A 23,203-nucleotide genomic window follows, 5' to 3' on the forward strand; every position below is an offset into this window, starting at 1 on the left:
GAGCCCGTCACAGCTGATTGTGGGTGAGTGTCAGACTACACCCTGGGACTGGTCGCCAGCCAATCACAGGGCATTCACACATATGGGCAATTTAGAACCTTCATTCAAGCTATCGTGCATGTTTTTGAAATGTCAGAGGAAACTATTTTAGCCGTTCAAGCTCAGGAAGAACATGCAGACGTGCTAAACACTTTTCGCCGCGCTACCTAGTGAAAGCTCCGTTCCCAAAATTAAAACCGCACGAGTCTCCATTGTAGCAGCCATAATAGAAGACAACAGAAGGCTTTCAAAAGCTCAGCATTTGTTTGTTTTATTATTAAAGTGTGCTATGGCTTCACCCAGCTGCGCCACGCCACCCAGTGAGTCACCCGCACCGAATCATGCACACACCCTTAAAAAGAACAAATGAAAAAAGTGCGAAGGGAAAAGTAAACTTTCAAATGAACTACGTAGAAGGTTCGTTTACCCTCGGCCTTCTCTCCTGCCGCTGTTGACTTGAGGCATGAGCGTGTAACCGCGTACAAGACTCCTGTTATCGGGGCACGGTACACATGATTTGTTCAATCACAGAGAGGATGTAAAACAACCCTGGATAAAGGTGCACATTGAAGGCGTTGCTAACAGAGGAATGGACAATGCCGCCACATGCAAACAAAACACGGTTTTTCGCAGCTTTGCAATGTTTAGGATGGAAACAGAGCGAGCCCGATGCCGGCAATGGTGTGTGTGTGTGTGTGTGTGTGCGTGCGCGCCATCTGCCGAGGGCCGGGAGTGTAAATATATGCGGCGTGGGCCGGCAGCAGGCAAATCAGAGTCATATGTGGTGGATAGGGATTGGGCGAGGGAGGGCTTGGTTAATTGATGACATTTAGGATCCCACGAAATATCAAAAACCTGCGTCTAAATAAACCATTTCATGCGTAATTTGGGTGTTTTTTTTTTAATGATTTGTCCGAAAAGTGAAATAAACAAAATGAGGAATTGTGCCATGAGTTGGCTCTAAATCATGACGCTAACCACGGTTAGCCGTGACGCTGCTGCAAACCAACGACGTGACTGACCATGTTTTTAACAATTGACTTTTAACGCTGGGTTAGACAACGGCGAATTAGGAAGTCAACCGGCGCTTAAAATAACTGAGAATTGAAAAACCGGTTGTGAAATGAAAACAATGTTTGAAGATAGCGATAAGCAGGTGAACGATAAACGGTTAACTTGTGAGCTTTGCGGCGGGTCGGCAGAACGTCCGCGTTAGGTCAACATCTTCATTTTGTTGGCGGAAGTATTAGGAAATGATTATTATAAATCGGTCTTGGTTTGAATGAAATGTAATGTCATCGGTTAGAAGTGTTTCTTCAAGGCACGTATATACGCAATCGTGTAAAAAATACATATGCCTCTCTTTTTGTCGTATTTATTCCAAAGCTTGATACAAACATACAAGCCGGTCGTGTTCCCATAACGAAACAATGTTTATCTCACACACCATTGCCTTGCCTGTGTAAATTTGTCCTGACCCAATCAAGATTTAATCCAAAGTAGAGTGATGGCGCTGCTCTTCTCCCGTTCGAGGAGACAAGGCAAGATGGACAAGGATTTGAACTAATAAATATGGTTTTCCATTGGCGATAACAGAATCAAGGAACGGGGAAAAGAGCTTTTAGTCTTGTGCGGCTTATGAAAAGCTAAAATTGGTCAACAAACAAGATACAGTTAAAATGCTTTCACCATGCGTTCAGAGACCAGCTGTGAGAGAGAGAGAAAAGGCAGATTGGGTTGTTTAAAACAGGCCGGATGGTCTCAGATATATACAAAGGAGACCCGGCCTGGCGAGATGATGCACCTCAGTAGTCTTTCTTGTAAAACGTCTCAGAATATTTTGAGCAGGACGGAGGTATGTACATCGTGTGTCATTTGTAAAAAGAGGCAAAGCAAAACAACAAAAGCAAGGCGATTGCTTCGAACCTGAGAGCAAACATCGTTGGTGAGTTTGACCAGGTGGGACCTTAGAATGCACGCGAGTAAAGCAGAATTCTTTTCAACACAAACTGTGAAACGAAACATAAACGCATGGCCTGATGAGTACGCATTGAATCCAGATATAAGTAACAAAAACCCAAAGGATCATGCTGATGTTGATGACTTTATAAAACATTTCTCCCTTACAAACCCGATTTTGTGGGTAATTTAATTTGTAGAATATTCTTAAATTATCCCTCCATTACCTGAACCGGTTATCCCCGCGAGGTTGTGATTTAAATAAACAAAACAAAACATTTGTTTGGGGGGAAATCAGATATTGGCTTCGGTCCTCTTTTTAGTGGGTAAAAATCAATGCGCTGTCGGGGTTTATGTCTGGAGGAGTTTAGTTGATGTCCGTTGGTCACCGGCTTCATGCAATTTGGGTTTAACACACGGGTGGAAATACTCCAAAGAAGAAGCTGAGCCCCTTGTTGACTCTTTGGATTCCAGACCCGAATATTTCCGGTCAATGGCAAAAATGAAAAAAAAAAACGACATACTTTTGGAGGCACGGTATGACGGCGTGTTGATTTGTCGCTCATCGAAATTGGAACTCGAAAGAGTTCAAATATGTTACAAACATTTCCCAATGTTTTGATGATGTATTTATTAAATTCGCAAATGGTTGAGTTCTACTTTTGTGACGCTTTTCCAGGCTTTAGCCGCGGCCTCTTTCAGATGTTTGTTTTCGGAGATTGTCTAAAATGCTTTCTCTCTCTGGGATTTAAATACAGGAGGGGGTGTCATCATCTAAGTTGTGCATCAGATTCTGATGTAGCCTGTAGATCTTGCCTCATACGCGTGTCGTGATGGCAAACCCCAAGGTGAGTCTATTGCAAAAAAAAAAAAAAAAAAGGCCTATTTCAATACGTTATTTCATATTTTAAATCTTGACATTTAATTTAAAAAAAAATCTGCAATCGCTATTTCTGCCACTTTTGCGGAGGAGCTATCATGACAAGATCACTTGACACTGATGAATTCAATAACGAATCCTGGGAAAAAGGAGCAAGTGCCACAAAAGCCTCCAATGAAAGAGTTTGCGTTCGTGTCGTTCGAGCTCGGCTGGCCAGATATGATCTTTAACGCTCCACGAAAGGAGAATATACGGAGAGGGTGATATTAGTAACAGCAGCATGACCTTTTGGATTCCAAACAAAGCTGCTAACAACAAACAAAGGAATGTCACAAAAAAATACCGGGCCGACGCACATGCTAACGTTAGCGACGATGTTTGTGTGATGGCTTGTAGAAAAATCATCCTTTGTGTGTACGTGACGGGTTCTTCAAGTTACGGTGAAACAAGTGTCCTCCTTTATGAAAAATAGCATTTCCCCCCCACCCCCCCACCCCCCAAGTGTGTGTCATTTGGTAGGAAACCAAAGTTTTTAGAGAAGCGCTTTCTAGAGTGCATCGGGAAGGTCTATCAAGCGTTGGTGTGTCGTAATCCCTTGAAAAAATAGACATCCATGCGTCATGCATCCCATGAGTGTTCTCTACCAGGTGCAAAAAAAAAAAAAGCAAACCAAAAAATACGGAAAGAAAACGGGAAAGTGCTTGAGATGAGGTTTGGCGAGGGCGGGCAGACTAGATGGACTTTCTCCTCCTCATGAGCTGGAGCTTCTCCGTGAAGCTGTGGAGGCCCGGCGATACCGAGCTGTTGGGTGACGGGTAGAAGCTGTTCTTCAGCGTGCTGGGTGAGATTTCCTCAATCTTGTAGGAGATGGAGTGATAATAGTGGCCCGGGTTCAGCTGGGAGCCCAGCGAGTTCTGGTGGGAGAAGGCGCATCCCAGTCCTCCCATCAGCCCTCTGGGGGTGGGCAGGTCGTGCGCGCGGTAGCGCATGCAGGAGCACACCGAGCGCAAGTCACTCATCTCGTCGCGACGGCTCTCGCGGCCCCCCCTCCGCTGCCGCCCTGGCTGCAGCGACTCGTCCTGAATGTGGATGATCATGCTGTTGCGGTTTCCCGCCAGCGACGCCCGCTCCTCGGCGTCCCGCCGCTCGTCCTCGCTGTTCATAGTCAGGAAGCGCAGCACCACCAGGTTAAGGAAAGCCCCGATGACCGTGAGGCCCACCAGGATGTACATGAAGCTGAAGGCCACGTAGAGCGGCTTCTTCTGAAGGGCCCTGTTCTTCTGCAGGGCCACAAAGTCCCCGAAGCCGATGGTGGTCAACGTGATGAAGCAGTAGTAGTACGACTGAAAAAAACTCCAGTCCTCGTAGTGCGAGAAGGCGGCGGCGCCGATGCACAGCGTGCCGATGCAGGAGAAGAAGCCCACCGTCACCATGTTCTCCATGGAGACGTCGGTGATGCTCATGCCGCAGCACTTCTTGATGCGCTTCAACAGGTACTTGACAAACGTGTTCATCCTCTCGCCAAGACTCTGGAACATCACCAGAGTCAAGGGGATGCCCAGGACGGCGTAGAACATGCAGAAGGCCTTCCCCGCGTCCGTTCCTGGCGCCGCGTGGCCGTAGCCTGACGGGAGAAGAAATAAGCGCGTGAGGTGGACGTTTTTGTTGACAGTGCAGGCTGCCAAAAAAAAACAAAGATGCAACTGGCAGACACCAGAGGGGGGGTGGTGGGGAAGGGGGGGGGGTAGTTGGTTATCCAATTAGTTTGGGGAGAAATAGATGAGTTTGGAAGAGGGAAGGCCTAATGCTGAGCCAGTGACGCTTTTAGCTGATGAAACTTAAGGTGCTGACTCACGAACGTTATAGGCCTCCCTAATATCGCAAATGTACACTTTTAAAAAGTCTCTTATGAGGAACATCAGCTGCCGCGGAAGACGGGGTTGCGCCGTGGAGCTGGTCACTGCTATTAGGAGAATAATAGAGTTCAGAAAAAATATGCGACAAAAAACTCCCCCAAATTGGCGTTTGGATCACTTTACTGCTTCCTTTGCAAATGTTGTCACGCAACAAAAAGGGGAGAAAAATAATCGACTCTTTGTATCTGGGATTATTTTCTCGGAACACGTAAAAGCATTCATTCATTCATTTCCCGATCCGCTTATCCTCACAAAGGTCGCGGGGGGGGGGGGGGTGCTGGAGCCTATCCCAGCTGTCTCCAGGCAGGAGGCGGGGGACACCCTGAACCGGTTGCCAGCCAATCGCACATAAAAGCAAAACATAGAAAATAATTATGACTTTTCAAAATTCTCATTTGCTCATTTTTTACGGCGGCCCGGTGGGCCAGTGGTTAGCGCGAAATTGGAATGGTTTCTTTTACAAAGGTGAATTATGGAATGCCGGTCGTGGCAGTTCAAAGTAGTTTGTTATTATTTCGCATGCCTTGAATCTACTCGATAACCCACACAGTACCGTATTGCTTCAAAGCGCTTGCGTTTTAAACGGCTCGTGCTCTCGCAACGACTCAATGATGCGTTGTTGTCTTGGGAACGCTCGTATTTGTTGCGCCGCGCGCAGGTGCTTTTGTGCTCCGCGTGTGTGCACAGGTGACGCTTGTGTTTGTGCAGAGCCACAAAAACACGCGCATGCACGGGATGGTTTGAAATGAAATTAGAAAAGACAGCGAGTGAAGACAAATAATTGTGACATCATCTGCGCCGGTCGCTCACAAATGTTACATCAGACATTGATGTGAAGATTAACTGGAGAAATATGACATGCCCAATGCATCCGCCACATGCACAAATGAATGAATGTTTGAACTGCTGCTTTTATGAGCGATCGCGATGCTTTTACCGTTTTATTTTTTACTGTTATCATTTTGCTAGTTGACTAATTGCCAACAGTATTTGCGATTAGTCGACTAATCATATCGTCAGCCCCCTAAAATAACTGCCTTTCATCTTTTTTTTTTTTTTTCAGAAAACATGAAAAAAATTAACCACATTCCGATATGTATTAATAATTTCATTTCAGGGGTATAAATGAATGATCTGTTAAATTGCGGATGTACCCGATGTTGAGGCATTAAAAAAAAAAAATCTAAAAACAAAGACAATTATGCTGATAGTACGTATCGTATTGGCCCGAATATAAGACGGCCCTGATTATAAGACGACCCCCTCTTTTTTGAAAAAAAGACTTTTTGAACACCAAATTAATTTTTATGCAGAAAATAATTACAGTACATCTGAAACAAATGATAACAATATATTTGAGAAGAAAAGCCTCATTATTATTTTGCCTCATTCAAATCTTAATATCTGAACATTTGAATATGTAAACTAAAGTGCAATGACATTTGTAAATGAATGGCTTCTGGTTTTTGAAATGTCAATTACATCATAACTTCTCCTCAGCTGCCGGTTAACCTGGCCGATCTTCGAGCCACTTTTCTCCAGATTGTCGCTACGTTTCTCCATTTTCTGTTATCTCTTCTATTATTTTCTTCTCTTTTCTTTCTTACCGCTATTTTTCTTCTTCGTGCTACCGCTATTTTTATTTTTATTCTTCGTGGCAGGGGTTCACTTTGGCCTGGGGAGTCAAGTTCAGCATTCGCTTCATTGATATCTGGCGTCATCTAGCGTCGTGAATGGGTATAATGTCTAGACCCCGAATATAAGACAAACCCCACTTTTTCAGTCTTATTTCAATGCAAAAAACACCGTCTTATATTCGGCCCAATACGGTACATAGTACACAGTGTGCAAAGCGCTGAAAATGTCATTGTCGGTCTGAAGATCATATTAACGTTCACATTACAACTCTACAGCTATAAGTAGCTCACTCACATTGACATTGTTAGCTGCTAAGCAGCCAAGCAGTTTACGGAGTCCGAGACGACTGTCCCTCGTCGTCAGATATAGAATTGATGGGGGGGGGGGGGGGGGGTGTTCACAAAAGCTTTAACAGTTCTGGTGTCCTTTTCATTCCTACTGCTAGGAGTAGGCGTGGCCTATCCATTGACATCACGGCTGGCCTGGATCAACTCTGCTGCGGATGTGCGTCAACTCAAGCACAGAAAATGCTGACAGGGCGGCGGGAGCCACAGAGACCGTTTTGAGGGGAGAAATATAACTGCAGGAATAATACCGACTCGTCGACGATTTAAATGAATTGTCGACGCTTTTGGTCGTCGACATCATCACGGTTCGTCGACTCATCTTGGCAGCCCTGGTAGAAAACGAATGAATGCTTTTAGATCAGGGGCGTCAAACTTCACTTGTGTTCTGTGCTTCAGGGCTCAAGAAAAAAGGCTGCAGTCGATCCCATAATCAACTGACCAAGTGTCATAACGCAAGGTTAGGTGTGCCCGGGTGAGAAACGGAGCACCCGCAATGTTCAAGACCACATGCACACTGCTCTGCTCCAACACTGCATGACTCAACTTTTGTTTGGCCGCTTTGGAGCGTCTGCCCACACCTCCACCTGCATGCACGCGTACGTCTGTGCATGACGGCCACGGCGGCACTGGATTTTTGAGTCATTGACGCTCAAATTGAAGTGACACGACATGAAAGGGCCGAATTCCATTATGATGTAGCTCCGCTACAATGTGCTCCATTTTTCAATTATCTCATCGTGCAAATTGCAACGGCCTAATGAATACGTCAACAGGGAAAGGTAGATTTCAGAGCGGTGAGAAGACAAATGACAATACGCGTTCAGCTCTTTAACAACCCGACAGTGCGGAGTTACGAGATGACCGCATATTACACATGCAATCAATCATGACGGCGGTCATTCAACGTTGCGCAATTTTTTGTGATAATCCTTTATCACTCATCCGCTTTGTCTAGGATGGTACCACGGACTGGAAACACTCGACATCCGCCCTCCATGAACAAGGAAGTGCTGTAGTCTGACAAATGCAAGACTTTACAATTTTCTTGTTTCTCTTTTGTTAACAGTTCCGCTCCACTGAGAGTCATTCTTGTTCAATTTGCAGTCGTTCCAAATGAAAAGTTGGCCTTAAAAGGGGGGGGGGGGGGGGGGGGAAAGTCAACTAAATGAAGTACAGCAGTCACATGAGTCCTCAGCCTGAATGTTCGTTTTAAGATTAAAATGACTTCCATTCCTGGGCGATGTCTTACTTCTTCACTGGGTATTTCCTGACCCACGAAGGAGTAGCGCACAAACACCTCGATTAGACCAAACAATTGTTGAGTTACTTTGGTGAAAATCAGAATGAGTGAGCCAATAAATCATTCAATCAAAATAGTGTCACTCCTGGATAATGAAGTTGTTTTAGCCCAGGAGGACAGCCCTCCCTCTTCAAGTGAGTGAGCAAGACTTGACTGCTGAGGAAGCGGCCCAAAAGTGTTTTTCTTTTCCCAACAAACTAGACCCGGCATCTCCATGTGTTTGGACCAATACGTTTGCTGTATGACGAATTATCTTCCATAAATCAGGCTGAGAGAACATCCACTTAACACAAATCCACCTTCAATGGTCAACTTGCATCCCAGCGGGCAAAGCAAACCAACTTGACGGAGGCTTTTCGGTCACCTCTTTCAAAACTCATCAGGTCAAAACAGCTCACATCCAGGTGTTTAAAAAAAAAAAAAAAATCAGCCGTGAAACCGGCCTGGGAGCGGTGTTAACTTGCTTTAATGGTGATGCTTTTGATTTTTGTGGAGATAATTGGGCTCCAGGGGGTCATCGTAGCATGACATTTGATGGCTGAAGGGGGCGGCGCACACCTATTGCTGCAGAGAAGCGTTTTAAATCTCAGTCGCCGAAGGCTAGAAACGGCGAGAACGGGGCAAATCGGTTCTGCTTTCAGGCTCTTTGTGACTGGATTGTTTTTCAAATCAATTTTACTCAGGACATTACAAAATCTGCGGACAAATGAGGTACTACACCGGCGCTACGCGTGGAAGACAATGAAGACGAGCGGGAAGATTATGCCAGCATCGTCACAATCGCGCATAGCACGCTGCTTCCTACTAGGGATTATCAAGAAGGTTTTAGATAGCCAGGACTGGAAATGTGCTGAATATGAGGCAATTTAGACGCGTTATGCCAAAGGTTGAATTGAAGTGTCGAAGCCGGTTGCAAGAAACAAGAGAATAGAACAAGACGATGGAACTCTCACAATAGTAGAGCCAAGAAACATGTAAGAACAAGACCGTAGTATTGCGACTGGCTAATTATGGAAAGACCCAAAATGAACCCCCCCAAATAATGATGACATTGCTGGCAGTTTATAAATTACTTGACGTAAGTGAGAATTTGAGAAACACGTGTGCATCCCGAAGAAAGCCTTCTGATGCAGTGATTAATTTATTAATCATTAGAGTTAATTAATCATGAAGCATTAGAGTACATTTTTGGGGAAACATTCATGTTTCATTGAAGTCATACCCCAAATGGCTTTTCTTCGTTTGCGTTGGTCACTCGGTTGTGTCCTGCATTATTTATAAAATAATCAAGGCTGGCACTAATTAGTACCCACAGCGAGCCTCGCCATTAACGCTACAAGTGTCGAGCATTTGCTTAAACTAGGCCCTTTTCCTTGTTTGATCCGCGGGTTAATCTGCCTCCAACATTCTCAGGTAGCCCGGAGGTGTTCACTGCTGCGGGCGTTGACATTTTAATGAAGGTCAAGAGGAGCGCTGAGGCGAGAAGCCGTCAGGCGAGTTAAGGTGGTGTGGCACTCAACTGTCAGGGAATTTGCCCGGAATTCAATTTTTTTTTTGTTGTTGTTTGACTTGTCTGGGTGACATGAAATGTACATCCACACTCTCGGCGTGTTTCTTAGTTGGATCCACTCATGTATTGGAAGTACAAGCCCTTAAACGCTTTAGCACAAGCTCTACAAAAGGATATACAAAAGAAATGTATTTAACCATTAACGTAAAGTTTTATATGTAAATAGATAAAAAGCAAGACTGTAATATTCTATCCGTCGTTAACACAGGAACAAAAATACAAAGTAACATCAACGTGATTTCCTTTTTGTTAGTTAGTTAGTTAGTTAGCTCCGCCCGCTCCTATTTGGAACATTGGGCGACGAGCCTCCTCCATTTGTTCCGGTCACTGGCGACCTTTCTTGCTTCATGCCAGCTGACACCCATCTCACTGAGGTCTTCTTTGGCAGTCTGTCTCCACGTCTTCTTTGGCCTACCTCTCTTCCTCTTTCCACCCTCTGGCATCCAGTCCATGGCCACACTTGCCGGTCTCTCTCTTGGCAGCCGGAGTACGTGGCCGATCATTTTCCTTCTCCTTTCAGAGACAATGTCTGACAGTTCAGACAGTTCAGTTTCCTTTTTGACACGAATTAAAATAAATGGCAGCTGAACAGAACAAAACATGATCCCTGTCATGAATCGAAACCAAATATATCGAGAGGGGTTTGAGAAAATCTTTCGTAAAATAAAGTGTTGTGATGCTAACGGGATATTGTCATTGACGCACACAGCGCAAGTTAAATTTGTGATCACTGTGTGTTTTTCTTTCATGTACAGAGGGTGCCATCAGTTTTGTCCACGTGTGAAAATTGAACCGAGTACGCCCGGGCTCTCCCGTACGCTCGCCAACCACAATATTACGTAAGAAAATTCGGACTTTCCAAAGACGACAGTACTTGGTTTCGATTGACATTATCCTTTGCACAATATGTTTATGATTGCGTTTCTGGTGGACTGCACCACATGATACGGAGAGATTCTATGAAATCTATTTAGCCGCGTGAGAAATACAAGTGTGATGCAGTACGTGTTTCGACCGTTAGACATCTCAGGTATGAGATTCAAGCACCCCGCGGAAGAATGCTAATAGCGACGCACGCCGCCTGCATTCGGATGTTCGCATTTCACGTTATCCAGCCAAGTTAGACGAGGCTCCGCTAGTTATTGTAAAAGGAAGCGCCGGGGAGCACGCACCAGCAATTAGCGGCTAAATGAATGGGAATGAATTCCCTTCGTGCTATGGATCTGTCTTTGTTGGCCTCTTCGGAAAAGTCGGAAAGCATGAAAAGCAGAGATGTCCAAAGTATAAGTCATTCATTCTAGAAAAAGAACGCGCTTAATTTACTTTTTTTTTTTTTTTTTTGTCTAACACTACATTTAAAGATTCATGTTCAACGATGACAATGATATTTTACCATTAAATATCTGTTGGTGAAAGAGACATTCTTGACACCACGTTGGTGTCACAAATTCAGTAGGAAGAAAAAAAAGAAGGCCCGCAGCCATAAACACGAGGAGGCAACGGATGCATGTGGCGGCACGCGCACGCGGAGCCCGCCGCCAAACAATGCGAGGAGCTGTCACGACGATGCGCACATCTTTGCCGGCGTTTGCCGCGTGACAGCGACAGCTTGTCACTTTCGAAAAAGCGATTGGGTGTCTTGGCAGAAGGCTGCCGGTGACCACCGTGACCCGCATAGTCCAAAGGTCCCGCACCCTCAAGCCAAGCCGCAACTGTACATTTATAGTCCGCCGAGTCCGCGCTTGGATCTCTGACAAATCAAGCCAAGTTGAGATGAAAATATGCGTTCGTAAATTAACTCATTCACTCCCAAAGACGTTTTTAAACGTCTTTTCAGACTTGGTCTGGAATTGGCTGGTACTGAATGAGTTATAGGAGACCTCGTACGGTGGTCCGACGGGCTTACAACTCGCTTGATGTGTTCACCAAATTAATTTCCCCATTTCAAATGGCATACCCACAGCAGAGAGAGAACAATGTGGGGCTGGAAGAAACTCAAGGCATTTCTATTCATTTCAATGGGGAAAAATGATTTGAGTCAAGAGATTGGTCACAGAACGAATGAAACTTGTAAGTCAAGGTACCACTTGAATAATTAACAATGCGTCATCAGGCAATTTATCTCAACTCATTTTAGAGCCACTCAATCCCCCCCCCCCCCCGCCCCTAGCAACACTGCAGGCCAAAGATAAAACACCGGGGGGAAGGGGGTGAGTTTTAGTTTGAGGAAATGACTCACGCAAACTTCATTGTCAACTATAATTTCACATTTCCATTTGACATTGATTGACTTCCTTTTTAACGGACACACTTTGAAACGTTTCCCGTCCTCACTGATGTCAGCTAGTGAGGCAGTGACGACTGCAGCCTCCCCACCGATTGAGCCATTGGTCACCTGGTAGCATTTAATGCACAGCACACGAATGACATGACATCACCCGCCTGCACCGGTCTAATTTGGATCGGCCCCAATTTGTATAACTTCATCCATCCTAACTCAGTGCGAACAGAAACCTTTCATAATTACTTCACACTGGGGGTTTAGGAGTTGGTATTGTAAGGTTAGTATGATTAAAAAAAAAAAAAAGAAAAGGAATTGTAACGATAAATAAGTGGATTATCCTGTATGACATATTTTTCCGTCATTTATGTCTGCTGCGTCGAGTAAAACCTCATCCAAGTGTTTGCCTCATCCATAACCCGCAACTGAGTTTTAATGTTCCCAACAAAGATTTCAAACCATGCCGATGCAGCTCACTCGCCTGCGTCCCCGGTGTCACCCTTCGCCCGCACTATAGGCTCCCGCACCTAATGAAGCGTGTCATCCTGTGTCAGGAATTACGGCCAAGCGAGCGCTGCTAAGCAACAGGCACTAGGCCGTTCCCACTCTGAAATCTACTTCCTCTGAGAAAGTGACACCACTTGGCCTGATGTGATCTTGCCCCGTCGGAGCAGTCACACTCAGAACAGCTTTCACCTCAGTCGACACCCCCCCCCCCCCCCCCCAATGTAATTCACCAAACCTAAACCATTCACACAACAGGGGGAAAAAAAAGGAAAAGGTGTAATATGCAGACCAGGCCAGTAGTTGGCGATGTCAGAGTAGACACCGACTTGAATACCAATTTCATGACTTTGAAAGAACAAGAATAAATAAAAATTTCCCTGAACTTTTTTTCTAACATACTATTTTCAGGAAAATTACTAATTCGTTCTTGCAATGAAGGCTGTGACTTAATTCCCATATCATTTTCAAAACTGACCAAACGGTTTTGAACAATTCAATTCTCAAACAGATAATGACGGGAAGAACAAAGCATGTACCGCATGTAGAGTCTTTAAATATAAAACACACAGGACCCAACTAACCAAATACCCCTTTGTCAGACAGCATGAATAATGACAAAAGCAAAAGGGAAGAAAAAAAAAGTGCACGCGGAGCTCATCTCGCAGGTTTACAACCTGTGCGGGTCAACGCTCGTGCCAGTTTCTGCGCATTTTGTTTTTCACCCTGGAGGAGTGCCGCATTTAGCAACAGAGACACTACTCGTGGCTTTTCCAAAAGAAATAAATAAATTGCAATTCGGAGCGAGCGGACCACACACTGTTCACGAGCCGCCAACGCACATTTTCATGCTGCTGTTGTGCGCCGATAACTCGGAGCTACACACACACGCGCACGCACACACACTCCCACGGAATCAAGTGCTTGTGAGAAGACTGCGTGGGAGCGCATTACAGCGCAAGGGCTTCATGGGCAAGATAATTGTCAGCGTCCAGCAGGAGAGAATTAGCAGCAGGTGGTCCGGTGGAGTCATGCGGGTCACGTAATCATCACCGATATCATGCACAGCGTTCCCCCGACTGGCAGGTGGGGGGGGGGGGGGGGGGGGGACTGAGCCCTTCCCTGTACTTTAAAATGCCGAAAGACACCATACGATGGTTGGAAAGGATTAGTTTTGTCTAATTGAAGCTCCTCAACTCACTTCATTGTTTGCTGGCACTCAGATGCCACTGGATCGCTCCAAAGCAACATCGTGGTAGCACCACACGGGCCACACATCGAAAAACAAACCAGTCACATCTCCAATTTAGTGCCGAGTGAGCCACTAAGATCTGCGTTTAAAAAAAAAAAAAAAAGTCGTTCTGTGATACTCAGTTTGTTGTTGATGTAGTTGTGTAGATGATATCCAACATACAGAGCACATATTTCCAAATCCAACATCGGACCGTGTTGGATTGTCAGCATTTCTTCGTACAACTCGACAATAGCTAATGTGGAGTTTATGGACATTATTTATCCAATGAAAACAACAGCATGACGTGCTAGTACTGAGGACAGGGATGATCACAGATAACATACGGTCAGGAAGTTAGCGACGAATTCTCTTTGTTAGAACCTTCACGAATATATTTTCTCGACGATGCGGACGCGAGACGTTTCGGAAAAGAAGTGACAACAAGCCGCAAGACATTATCAACAGTATGCAGCAGCACGCTGAAAAAAGAAAATTGAACCAAGATTTTAAGTACGTATTTCAAATCAAAGCAAAGCAGGTCTGCCGAGATATTTCTTCTTGCCAGTCAGTTTGTGTTTCGGAACGTTTCGCTTCTTTTCTTGACTAAGCCATTCAAACTCAGGATTGAGATTTGTACTATTTGCCATGGCTACGTTGAAGCTTAAAAATGACAACTATCATCATCTTAAAAGGTACCATTAAACACAATAGTTTTCCGAAACCGGCGTTTGTTCTAAGCTAGCAATTTTCCAGCACCCTTTGGAACAACAACACAATAGGCCAGTCATTAATCCTGTTGAGCCTGTTTTCTTTCCGTCTATTTGTGAAAGCTGCTTTTTATTCGTCACAGTCGACGCCTGCCTGGTTGTGCTCAGCCCGGGGCAACGTGATGTATACCAGGGACAGATATCAAGTCGCTTCCCATTCAATACTGCAAGGGCCACCTCTCCAGGTGACGCTCGTGCTTTCGAGCACATGATTGTGTTAATGTTTTAATGGCTTGAGCAATCGTTGATAACATCTCGACAAGGCACTTTATCCTCCGACCACGTTCTGCTGTGAGCGACGACTCGAGCGCTAAAGTCAGCGGCTAACGTATGACTCTGGACACTTCACAGAGTGCACCCGCGCCATCCTCTGAGCTCCAACAACTTAGCCTTGACATAGATAACGACACGTTAGACCATCAATCGAGCCCAAACAGCCCATCTTAGCGACTATCGTTCCCTTCTGGAATAAAAGCGGAAATAAGTGGCTAAGATTGCAGGAAAAACAAAAACAAAACCCATATTATCGAGACGAAAAAGAGGAGTTGTTGAAGTTTTGCTAGGTTTACCTCGCAAATAAGAGCGTTCCATCGAGATGCGGACCTCAGCCAAGGGCTGACTTATGTAACACAAGTTTTTTAGACTTTTTCTCTTGGGCAATATCATAATTTATTCAACCCCCCCCCCCCCCCCCCCCCCCCAAAAAAAAGCATCCCAAACAGTGGTCCGTGGACAGCAGGATGCCCGCGAGGCTAGCTCACCCTCAACGAGATAATTGCTCTCTGGGGGACTTCAAACATGGCCGACATCACATCTGGATACTTGGTCCAACATTCTGTGCAGAACAACAAAATGGTTTGAGTTCCAGGATGGACTTTTTAACTGAAATATATCGAGATATATGAACAAAGATGCATTATTATATTACTTGAATTGATTGAAAATTGGTCATTTCCCATGGCACAGCTGATGATATATATGAATTAGTGTTTTTCATCGCAATATTTATTAAAATTGTGACTTGTGAGAAAGGACTGAGGTGGCGACACCTCCAGCAGCTGCTGATGTTTGTTTTTTTAATTTATCTTTTTACGTTGCAGCCGCAGGAACGGATCTCCGTTGTAAACCAAGGACCAACTGTATCTATATTCCGAACAAAAATGGACTTTTTGTGTAACTTAATTCGGTTTCTTTTTGCTCAAGTCATCAATCATCATCAATCAATTGATGATTGTATTTGCGTGTCGCCTCCAAACATATTCGCTCCCAATTTGCGCTCTCATCCCTCATAGAACAGAAGCAGTTGTTCACGTAGCGTGACGGGCTGCTTATTGAAAAATGTCGTGCTGGCGCACTTTCCTGCCAGTGTATTATTTTCACTTTGCCAAGGCCGCCTGCCGAGAGCTTGATGGAAGCCTTGGCGCGGATCGATGGGAATGTTTTCCCGTCGTGCCGGTGATCACCGCGGGATTCGGACGCCGCGGAGACGACGGGTCCGGTCCCGCGCTGGGCCCCTTCGGAGCGCAGCGGCCCCTTGTCTATTTGAAAATGTGAGAAGCTGTCAAGTGAACCCTTCTCATCGAAACATCTCTCAGGGGTGACACATCAGGAGGGTCACGGAAAGCTGACTAGTCTAAGGTATTACCATGCACTTTTTTTTCTTTGGTAGAAAAAAAATCGGAATAAATCCAGCTGAACGTATGGCTACGGAAGATATATTGCGTGGAATGTCATAAATAGTTGTACAGAGAAGGTCGCAACTCGCAAGATTGTCCGGTGGCGGCGGACAGTCTTTACACAGACACTTGTAAAGGGACCGACTGGAAATCAAATGTTTGTCGAAGGTATTTTCCGGCAAAATGTTTTTTGGTTGGTTTGTCTTGAAGTAATTTCGGTTGACGGAATGGCTAGCGGGCGGCATGCTGGTTTCTCACGTCCGCCTCACGGTGCAGAGGTCCCGGGTTTGATTCTGGGCTCCGGCCTTCCTCTGTGGAGTTTGAATGTTCTCCACTTGAAAAAAAAGACATTCTATAAAAGTTTGAATCCTTCCAATTTTGCTCATTTGTTAACATCTAATACAAATTATGAGCTTTACCGGGAATCAGAAATGAAAAGTACACCTAATTTTACACAGTTCACAAAAAAATGGTCTGCTTTTGTGTTTGAGCTCTTCGTTGTGGTTGCTCAGTGAATATGGTCTTTCAATTTAAACTAAAAAAAAAAAAAAGAAACCACACGGTGCATGTACGGTGCAGCATATATACGCCCGTGTTGATATTTCCGACATTTGGCTGAGATGGCTATAGTCTCCTGGCAACGTGGCACGCGTCGCCTGTGTAGCCGCGGCCGCTCTTGCGGTGAGAGACTTTGGGTGCAGCTGTCGTGGCTAAGTGCCACATTGTGCGCAATTACTCCCTGAAATCAGCAGAGTCAAGCTGCAGGTCAGTGGGGATCAACAAGGGAGGGAGGGCAAAATTGTGGCTTTTAGAATCATCAAGACAGCTACTTTGTCAGACTCCCCCCCCCCCCCCCCCCAGAGCTATGACAGTAACGAGAACGCACATATTGAGCGACGTCTTATCAAATGGACTGAGGCGGCGACACCTCCAGTTGCTGCTGATGCTCTTTTTTCTTTTTTTTTTTAAATCTTCTCATTTTGATATTTCAAGCCAAACAACTAATCCTGCGATCTCATCAACTTCTATTACGACTGCAGTTGAAACCAACGGGGTACAAATGTGTGTGTGTGTGTGTGTGTAAAAAAAAAAAAAAAAAAAAAAAAAAAGCTCATTGTGCAGTGTGTAAAAACATGCGAATGCATTTAACTCATTCACTCCCAATGACGTTTTTAAACGTCTTTTCAGACTTGGTCCAGAATTGGCTGGTACTGAATGAGTTAAAAATCAAATAGCTAATTTGTCCGGTATGCACACATTTATTTATGAGCTACACATCAAAAGGCGTCATCCAATGACATGCAGCAGCTGTTATGATGATGCACTTTACAACTACTAGCGCTCTAGTCTCCCGCATATCACATGAGACGTGATTGCAATCGTTAACGGCGCTACAAACGATGCAGGAAATGGACCTGAATGGCCCCGAGATCCCCTTTCAAGCACGTCAACAAAACGGAACTATTTACAGGATATTGTTCTATTAGCTTCGCATGCTTCCAATATACTGAGCTCATCTTTGGATCAACAGCATGATGAGTTGAGTTGCACTTTTAGAAAAGCCATTTTCGAAAAAGTAACCATAGGTTACTCGAGTCAAAAAGGACGCCAAATAGTGAGGTAAAAACAAACAGACGAGATAATGTGACCGTGCAAGTGTGCACTCTTGGAAGGGGGGGGGGGGGGGGTGTAGCTTGGACCGCATCCAAACTCATGTTAAATGCCTGCCATCATTTAAAGTGCATCTGATTCACGCAAAATAAAGGTCAGATTTTAAAGGTGGCTTTCCCTGATATTTTCTATTTTATTTTTGTCGTCATATCTTGCAGCACGGGGCATGGCCCACAGAGAGAGAGAGAGAATCAGTGGCATCTCATAGTTCCAAGTACCAGTCGGGAGGAGGCTTATCATCACCAAGTGGAGCAAATATGGCCCAACGGTAACATGACCAAGAACTGGATGTCTTTCCACAATTGAAAACTGCTGAGAGGGCTGCGAAGACACCAACGTTGAACGAGTCTAGACCGACAGCTTCAGGCTTTCGTGGCAAAGTAGGTGTGTTGTCTTACAAAGAACATCCACACCTTGCCACATTCTGTACAAACACAGCGATGAAACTACATTTGTGATTTTTGGCAACAAAGGTTTGGCGCAAACGCAACGCTGCTTGTCGTCATCGCCTCCCATGAAGCAGAATGGCCATCGTGCTTTGCGTGACAATCGCATTCACCATTCCCGTATGACAAAAAGCTAACATTGCTCATTTTTGATTGACACTGTCAAAACAATACGTCATTCATCCTAAAACCAATCCTAGCTGACTTTGGGCAAGAGCGAGATACTCCCGGCCTTGTTTGCCAGGACAAACAACTACTAAGACTGCAATTATGAAAGGGTTCTTTCTCACTATTCGTGGCAGGCCCGGTAAGGCCAACACACAGGTGCAGACTCGTGAATATATTGTTCAACTTGGGGGACTTCCACCACAGCCACAGGAGTCAGTTGAAAGTTGCGTTACAACAGTGTGGCTTTGTAGCGAAAGACTGCGGGGACTAGAGTGGCCCGCCTGCAGTCCAGACCCGTCTGCCATTGAAAATGCACGCCGCATGACGAAGCCTAAAATACGACATCGGAGACCTCAGACTGTTGAACCGCTGAAGCTGTACATCAGGCGAGCAGGAACGAATTCCACCTGCTAAGCTTCAACAATTAGCGTCCTCTCTTCCCAAACATTTTTTTTTGAATGTTGTGGAAAAAAAGCAGGCGATGTAACACATTGGTACACAGTGACCCTGTCCAAGCTTTTCTTGGAACACGTTGCAGACACAAAATTCGAACTTCATGATTATTTGCTGAAAACAATAACGTTGATCATTCCGAGCATGAAATATATTGTCTTTGTAGTATATTCAATTTAATATAGGTTGAACTTTATTTGCAAATCATTGTATTCTGGATTTGTGTTGAACACAACGTCCCAACTTCATTGGAGTTCGATTTACGAGTAGCTATTGTTTCCACCGCTACTTTTCACGACGACGAATGCCCTGGACTGTTTTACAGGTGACGAGCATGCTTGTGCATGGACCGTAAGCTAGATATCCAATAAAATGCTCAAATGGCTTTGCATCCGCACGCTTATTGTTCCATCCGCCGTCCAGGCACCAAAACAAACACAGCAGCCTGGCAAATCGAGGGCGGCCCGAGGGAGGCCCATTAAGAACTTTGGGGAAGGCGTCCTCATTTCCACACGGCGCTTGATAAGAACATGAATATTACAGTGGCTCCAGTAGCCGTAGCCTGGAAACCACAGCGAGCAGAGTCGTCGGCCACGACTGGCGGCTGCGGCCCCCCTCTTAAGTGTTGCCTGGCATAAAAGTAGAGGACAGGGCCCTGCGGTGCATTAAGCGTCTCCGGCCCTCACCTTGAAATAACAGCATGTGACTCCCCGTAATGGAGCGGCCCCGTCACCTCGGCACAAGGGAGGAAGTTGGAGCAACAATCAAGCAACAAGTCTTAAAGTCCAACGACACGTTTGTGGCCGAGACGCGCCGGCGTGTCAAACGAAAACGTGTGGCAACTCAAAATAAATCTTCATGACGCAAATGCGCGGCGGCAATTAGTGTCAAACGGAGGTGACTTATGTTCCCTTTCCGGGGGAATCATGAACAATAAACGCACACTATAAAAACACTACAGGGGAAGGGAGGGAGGGGGTGTGGGAGTTGGCGGAGGGGGGGGTTATCCTTAATTTCCCTTATTGTTGCTCTCTTCCTAATGTGTCCTCCAAAGAGGGGCCATAAAACGGGTGGGGGAATATAACTGATGGTGACTGGCTTATCATGACGTGTCATGTCATCCCTCAAATCTGAACGGCGACAACATCAGGCACACCTGCGCAGTCGGGCTCTACTGTATCTCTCTATAATCACACACACACACACACACACACACACACACACACACACACACACACACACACACACACACACACACACACACACGGGTATGTATGGAGTACATATACAGATGGAGAACATCATGATGCCAATCAAAGAGACATTCTTTTGCATAGCAATGATTTGTTGGCGTAAAGAAATCATTTTGCGGCTGTATAATAGACCCCACAGTGTCAAACTGTTGCACGGAACCACAGTCAGTTTGCACCTGCATCACGCTGCCCCATCTTATGCGTCTCAACCACAAAATATTAGAAACACCTCTCAGTGCAGTCAATCCCGAAGAAAAAGGGGACGGGTGAGGTCACGCACGAATTACAGATCATTGGCGGTTGCGTCACCGCTTAATTATTAAGCGTAATTCTTGCCCTAATCGTCTACACAACTTGTAAAACAGCCTGAAAAATAAATGGAATGAATCACAACTTGTCAAATACGCACCGCGGCGCGCAAATGATGTCGTCGACCGCGTACTCGTGGTACCAAAAAGTTGAGTGAAACGCAGCATCGCGTTACGTCACCGAAACTAATTACAAAACACCTGAAGGCAGAATGATCAATGCAAAGTCAATGAGCGTGCGTAAAAAAAAAAACAACAACTTTAGAATAGACCGCAAAAGGCTGGTATTGTACTCCGAAATTCTTTCTTGGGGTGCGTGTTTGGTCACTTACCTATGGTAGTGATGACCGTGATGGCAAAGTAAAAGGAGCCGGCGAATTTCCACTGCACCCCGGCTCTGTGGGGCTCGGCCTCCATGATGATGGTCTCCAGCTTGCGGTAGTCGTCCTCGCTGATGTTGTACTTCCCCTGAAGGCGCCTCTCCTCGGCTTCCAGCTGCTCCTTCTCTCTCATCTCAAAGTCGGACTCCAGGGCGTCGAAGACGGCGGCTCCCACCAGCAGGTAGGTGAACGTGCAAACGATCAGGGATAAGGTCCGCACGTTTTGCCGCTTCATGGCCACGAGGAGCCGGCGAGTGAGGGGCTCATGTCCCCTCGTGTTCCCCGGGACGGTGCGACGAGAAGGGAAGAAGCCGAGTGCACCGCGCCCGGAGGTGGCTGCGGCGGGGGACGCGCGGAGGGGCGCGCTCCGATGACGGTGGACGAGGTGGGCGCCTGCGGGGCTGGGGCGGCGGGACGGGAAGCCCGGATCGTGCTCCTGGTTGGCGGAAAGACACAAAAGACTGCTGGAGCGCCTGGACCAGGAGCACTGCAGCCGCGAGACCCTGCGCAAGACCCGTCCGAACCAAGTCCTCCCGGTGCGCAGTGCCATCAACGTGCTGCTGTCAATACCGCCCGCTGGGTTCCGCCGACACCGTGCGGCGCATCATCTGGACGTCTTAATATTCACGCGCAGAGCCTGTGGAAGCATCCTTAAGTTTCAGCCGCAACATCCTCCAGCGTGCACTTTTTGGGGGTTGCCTTTTTTTTTTTTTTACGCGGGCATTCTTCACGCAGGGAAAAGACAGCAGGAGAACAATCGGTCACAATTGTTTTTATCCCAAAAATCTCCGAGCTAGCATCCCGACAGAATGTGCTGAGTGGTCAAACGAAGCCGCGGAGTGCCAACTTGTGGCGGGATTCGAACATTCCGCGCGCGCCGAATGACAACAGGTTCCGTGGAGAGGGAGAGGAGCTTCCACGCGCGGTCGTGTTGGACAAATCAAATGCGTAAAAAGACATCGGCTCGCGCGCGTGACAACCGTGGCACTCTGGGTGGGGCGGGGGTTTGGGCTCTCACGAAACTCCCCCTCCCCTCTCCCCCTTTCCACCATTAGACACTAATAAATCAACGAAAAGAACGAGCGTCTGATCGTCGCGAATAAGAGAAGCAAAGTGACGAGTGAGTTCACCACGCGTGTCATTGTTTATTTCCACGCGCTCTGTAGTCTGGAGAGCAAATCAGTGGGCGTCGCAGCTTGTGCGTCACTTCTTTGAAACGTTCCGCCGATCCAACAAATGACCGCATCTTCTGCACTCCCGAACTCTCCTTTTCACAGAGCGCGTGACCCCCCCCCCCCCCACTCCCGCGAGTGACCACTTGGATGCGCGACGGCGATGGTGGATGGAGCTATCCCAAGTTCTGAACAGCCCGATGGCGCATTTCGCTGCTGCCTCTCATTTTGTATCACGTTTTCTGACGAGTTCAAACGTAGACACTTCATGTTATGAAACTAAACGGTATATCATAATATAATACCGTTCTGGGAGAAAAATGTCAAGAAAAGCCAACTACAAAGTCTGAACTTTGGGGTTAATCAGAGGCACTTCAAACGTGTCACGTTGCAAGGTGGTGGTGGACCCCAAAAAGCAGGCGGGGAGGGAGGAGCAGGGTGAACTTGACGAAGTGTATTGATAAAACACAGAAAACTAAATGCAAAACAAAGTCCTAAGAACGAAAACCAATCCAAAGTAGCAAACAAAAACCACGACTTAAGCAAAAACGAACCATGACCGAAACATGACAGTAGCAAACAAACAGCAACGATGAAACAAACAATGAGTGGTCGGGCGGGAGTCCTTTTATCCAACTAATTACCTAACGACCAACAGGTGTGCAGCTGGAGGGGGAGCCCTACAGTGCCACCTGTTGGTCCCAAACTGAATCATGACAAATCGGTGGCGTGTGTGCCGACTGCGACTGAACCTGGGTGAATGGGATTGGTCAATTCGGAACGCAGGTCCATCCCCAGTTTCTAATGAAGTAACATAACGAAAGTATCTGCAGTATGCTAGCATTTCGGTGTGTACCTCGTCTACTGATCGACGACTGCTGGGAAAGGCTCCGGCGCGCCCACGGCCATCATAAGTGGCTCAGATTAAGGGATGGATGGATGGATAAAAAGTTAAATACAACTGAATCACACTTAGTGATTCTTTATGTTACCACTAGAGGGAGCCCACACACCATAAGTACCGCACTTTTAGAAACATGATCGAGCAAGACAACTGGTATTTTGTTTGACTTATGTCCATATAGTCAATCTTTTTTTTTTAACGTAGTTTTACCATTTAAATGGACACAACTATGTGTTACATGTGTTCTGATTAGATTTTTTTTAAGTGATTTTATTTTGTAGTCATGGAACGTAGATGAATACAAGGGAAAGGGTAGCGCTGCCGTAGTTTTATTATT

General features: G+C 46.0%; 1 protein-coding gene across 1 annotated transcript; it reads right to left on the reverse strand.

Annotated features, from left to right (window-relative positions):
- Positions 1-294: 294 nt before the first annotated feature.
- kcnk9 (potassium channel, subfamily K, member 9) lies at positions 295-21,924 on the reverse strand. Its single transcript, XM_086137530.1, has 2 exons — positions 20,743-21,924; positions 295-4,502 (listed from the first exon to the last, which is right to left on the reverse strand). The coding sequence occupies exons 1-2, from the start codon at positions 21,338-21,340 to the stop codon at positions 3,610-3,612; spliced, it is 1,491 nt and encodes a 496-aa protein (XP_085993656.1). The 5' UTR covers positions 21,341-21,924; the 3' UTR covers positions 295-3,609.
- Positions 21,925-23,203: the final 1,279 nt, after the last annotated feature.

Source organism: Hippocampus guttulatus, chromosome 18 (genome assembly GCF_054856545.1).
Source record: "Hippocampus guttulatus isolate MCC_2025c chromosome 18, RoL_Hgut_1.0, whole genome shotgun sequence".
Classification (NCBI taxonomy): Eukaryota; Metazoa; Chordata; class Actinopteri; order Syngnathiformes; family Syngnathidae; genus Hippocampus; species Hippocampus guttulatus.

Excerpts from the sequence above, each read along its gene's own strand:
- kcnk9 (XM_086137530.1), bottom strand. The coding sequence starts at position 21,340 with ATGGCACTGCGCACCGGGAGGACTTGGTTCGGACGGGTCTTGCGCAGG. Across the intron at positions 4,503-20,742 it reads CACGGTCATCACTACCATAG|GCTACGGCCACGCGGCGCCA; the intron begins GTAAGTGACCAA and ends TTCTCCCGTCAG.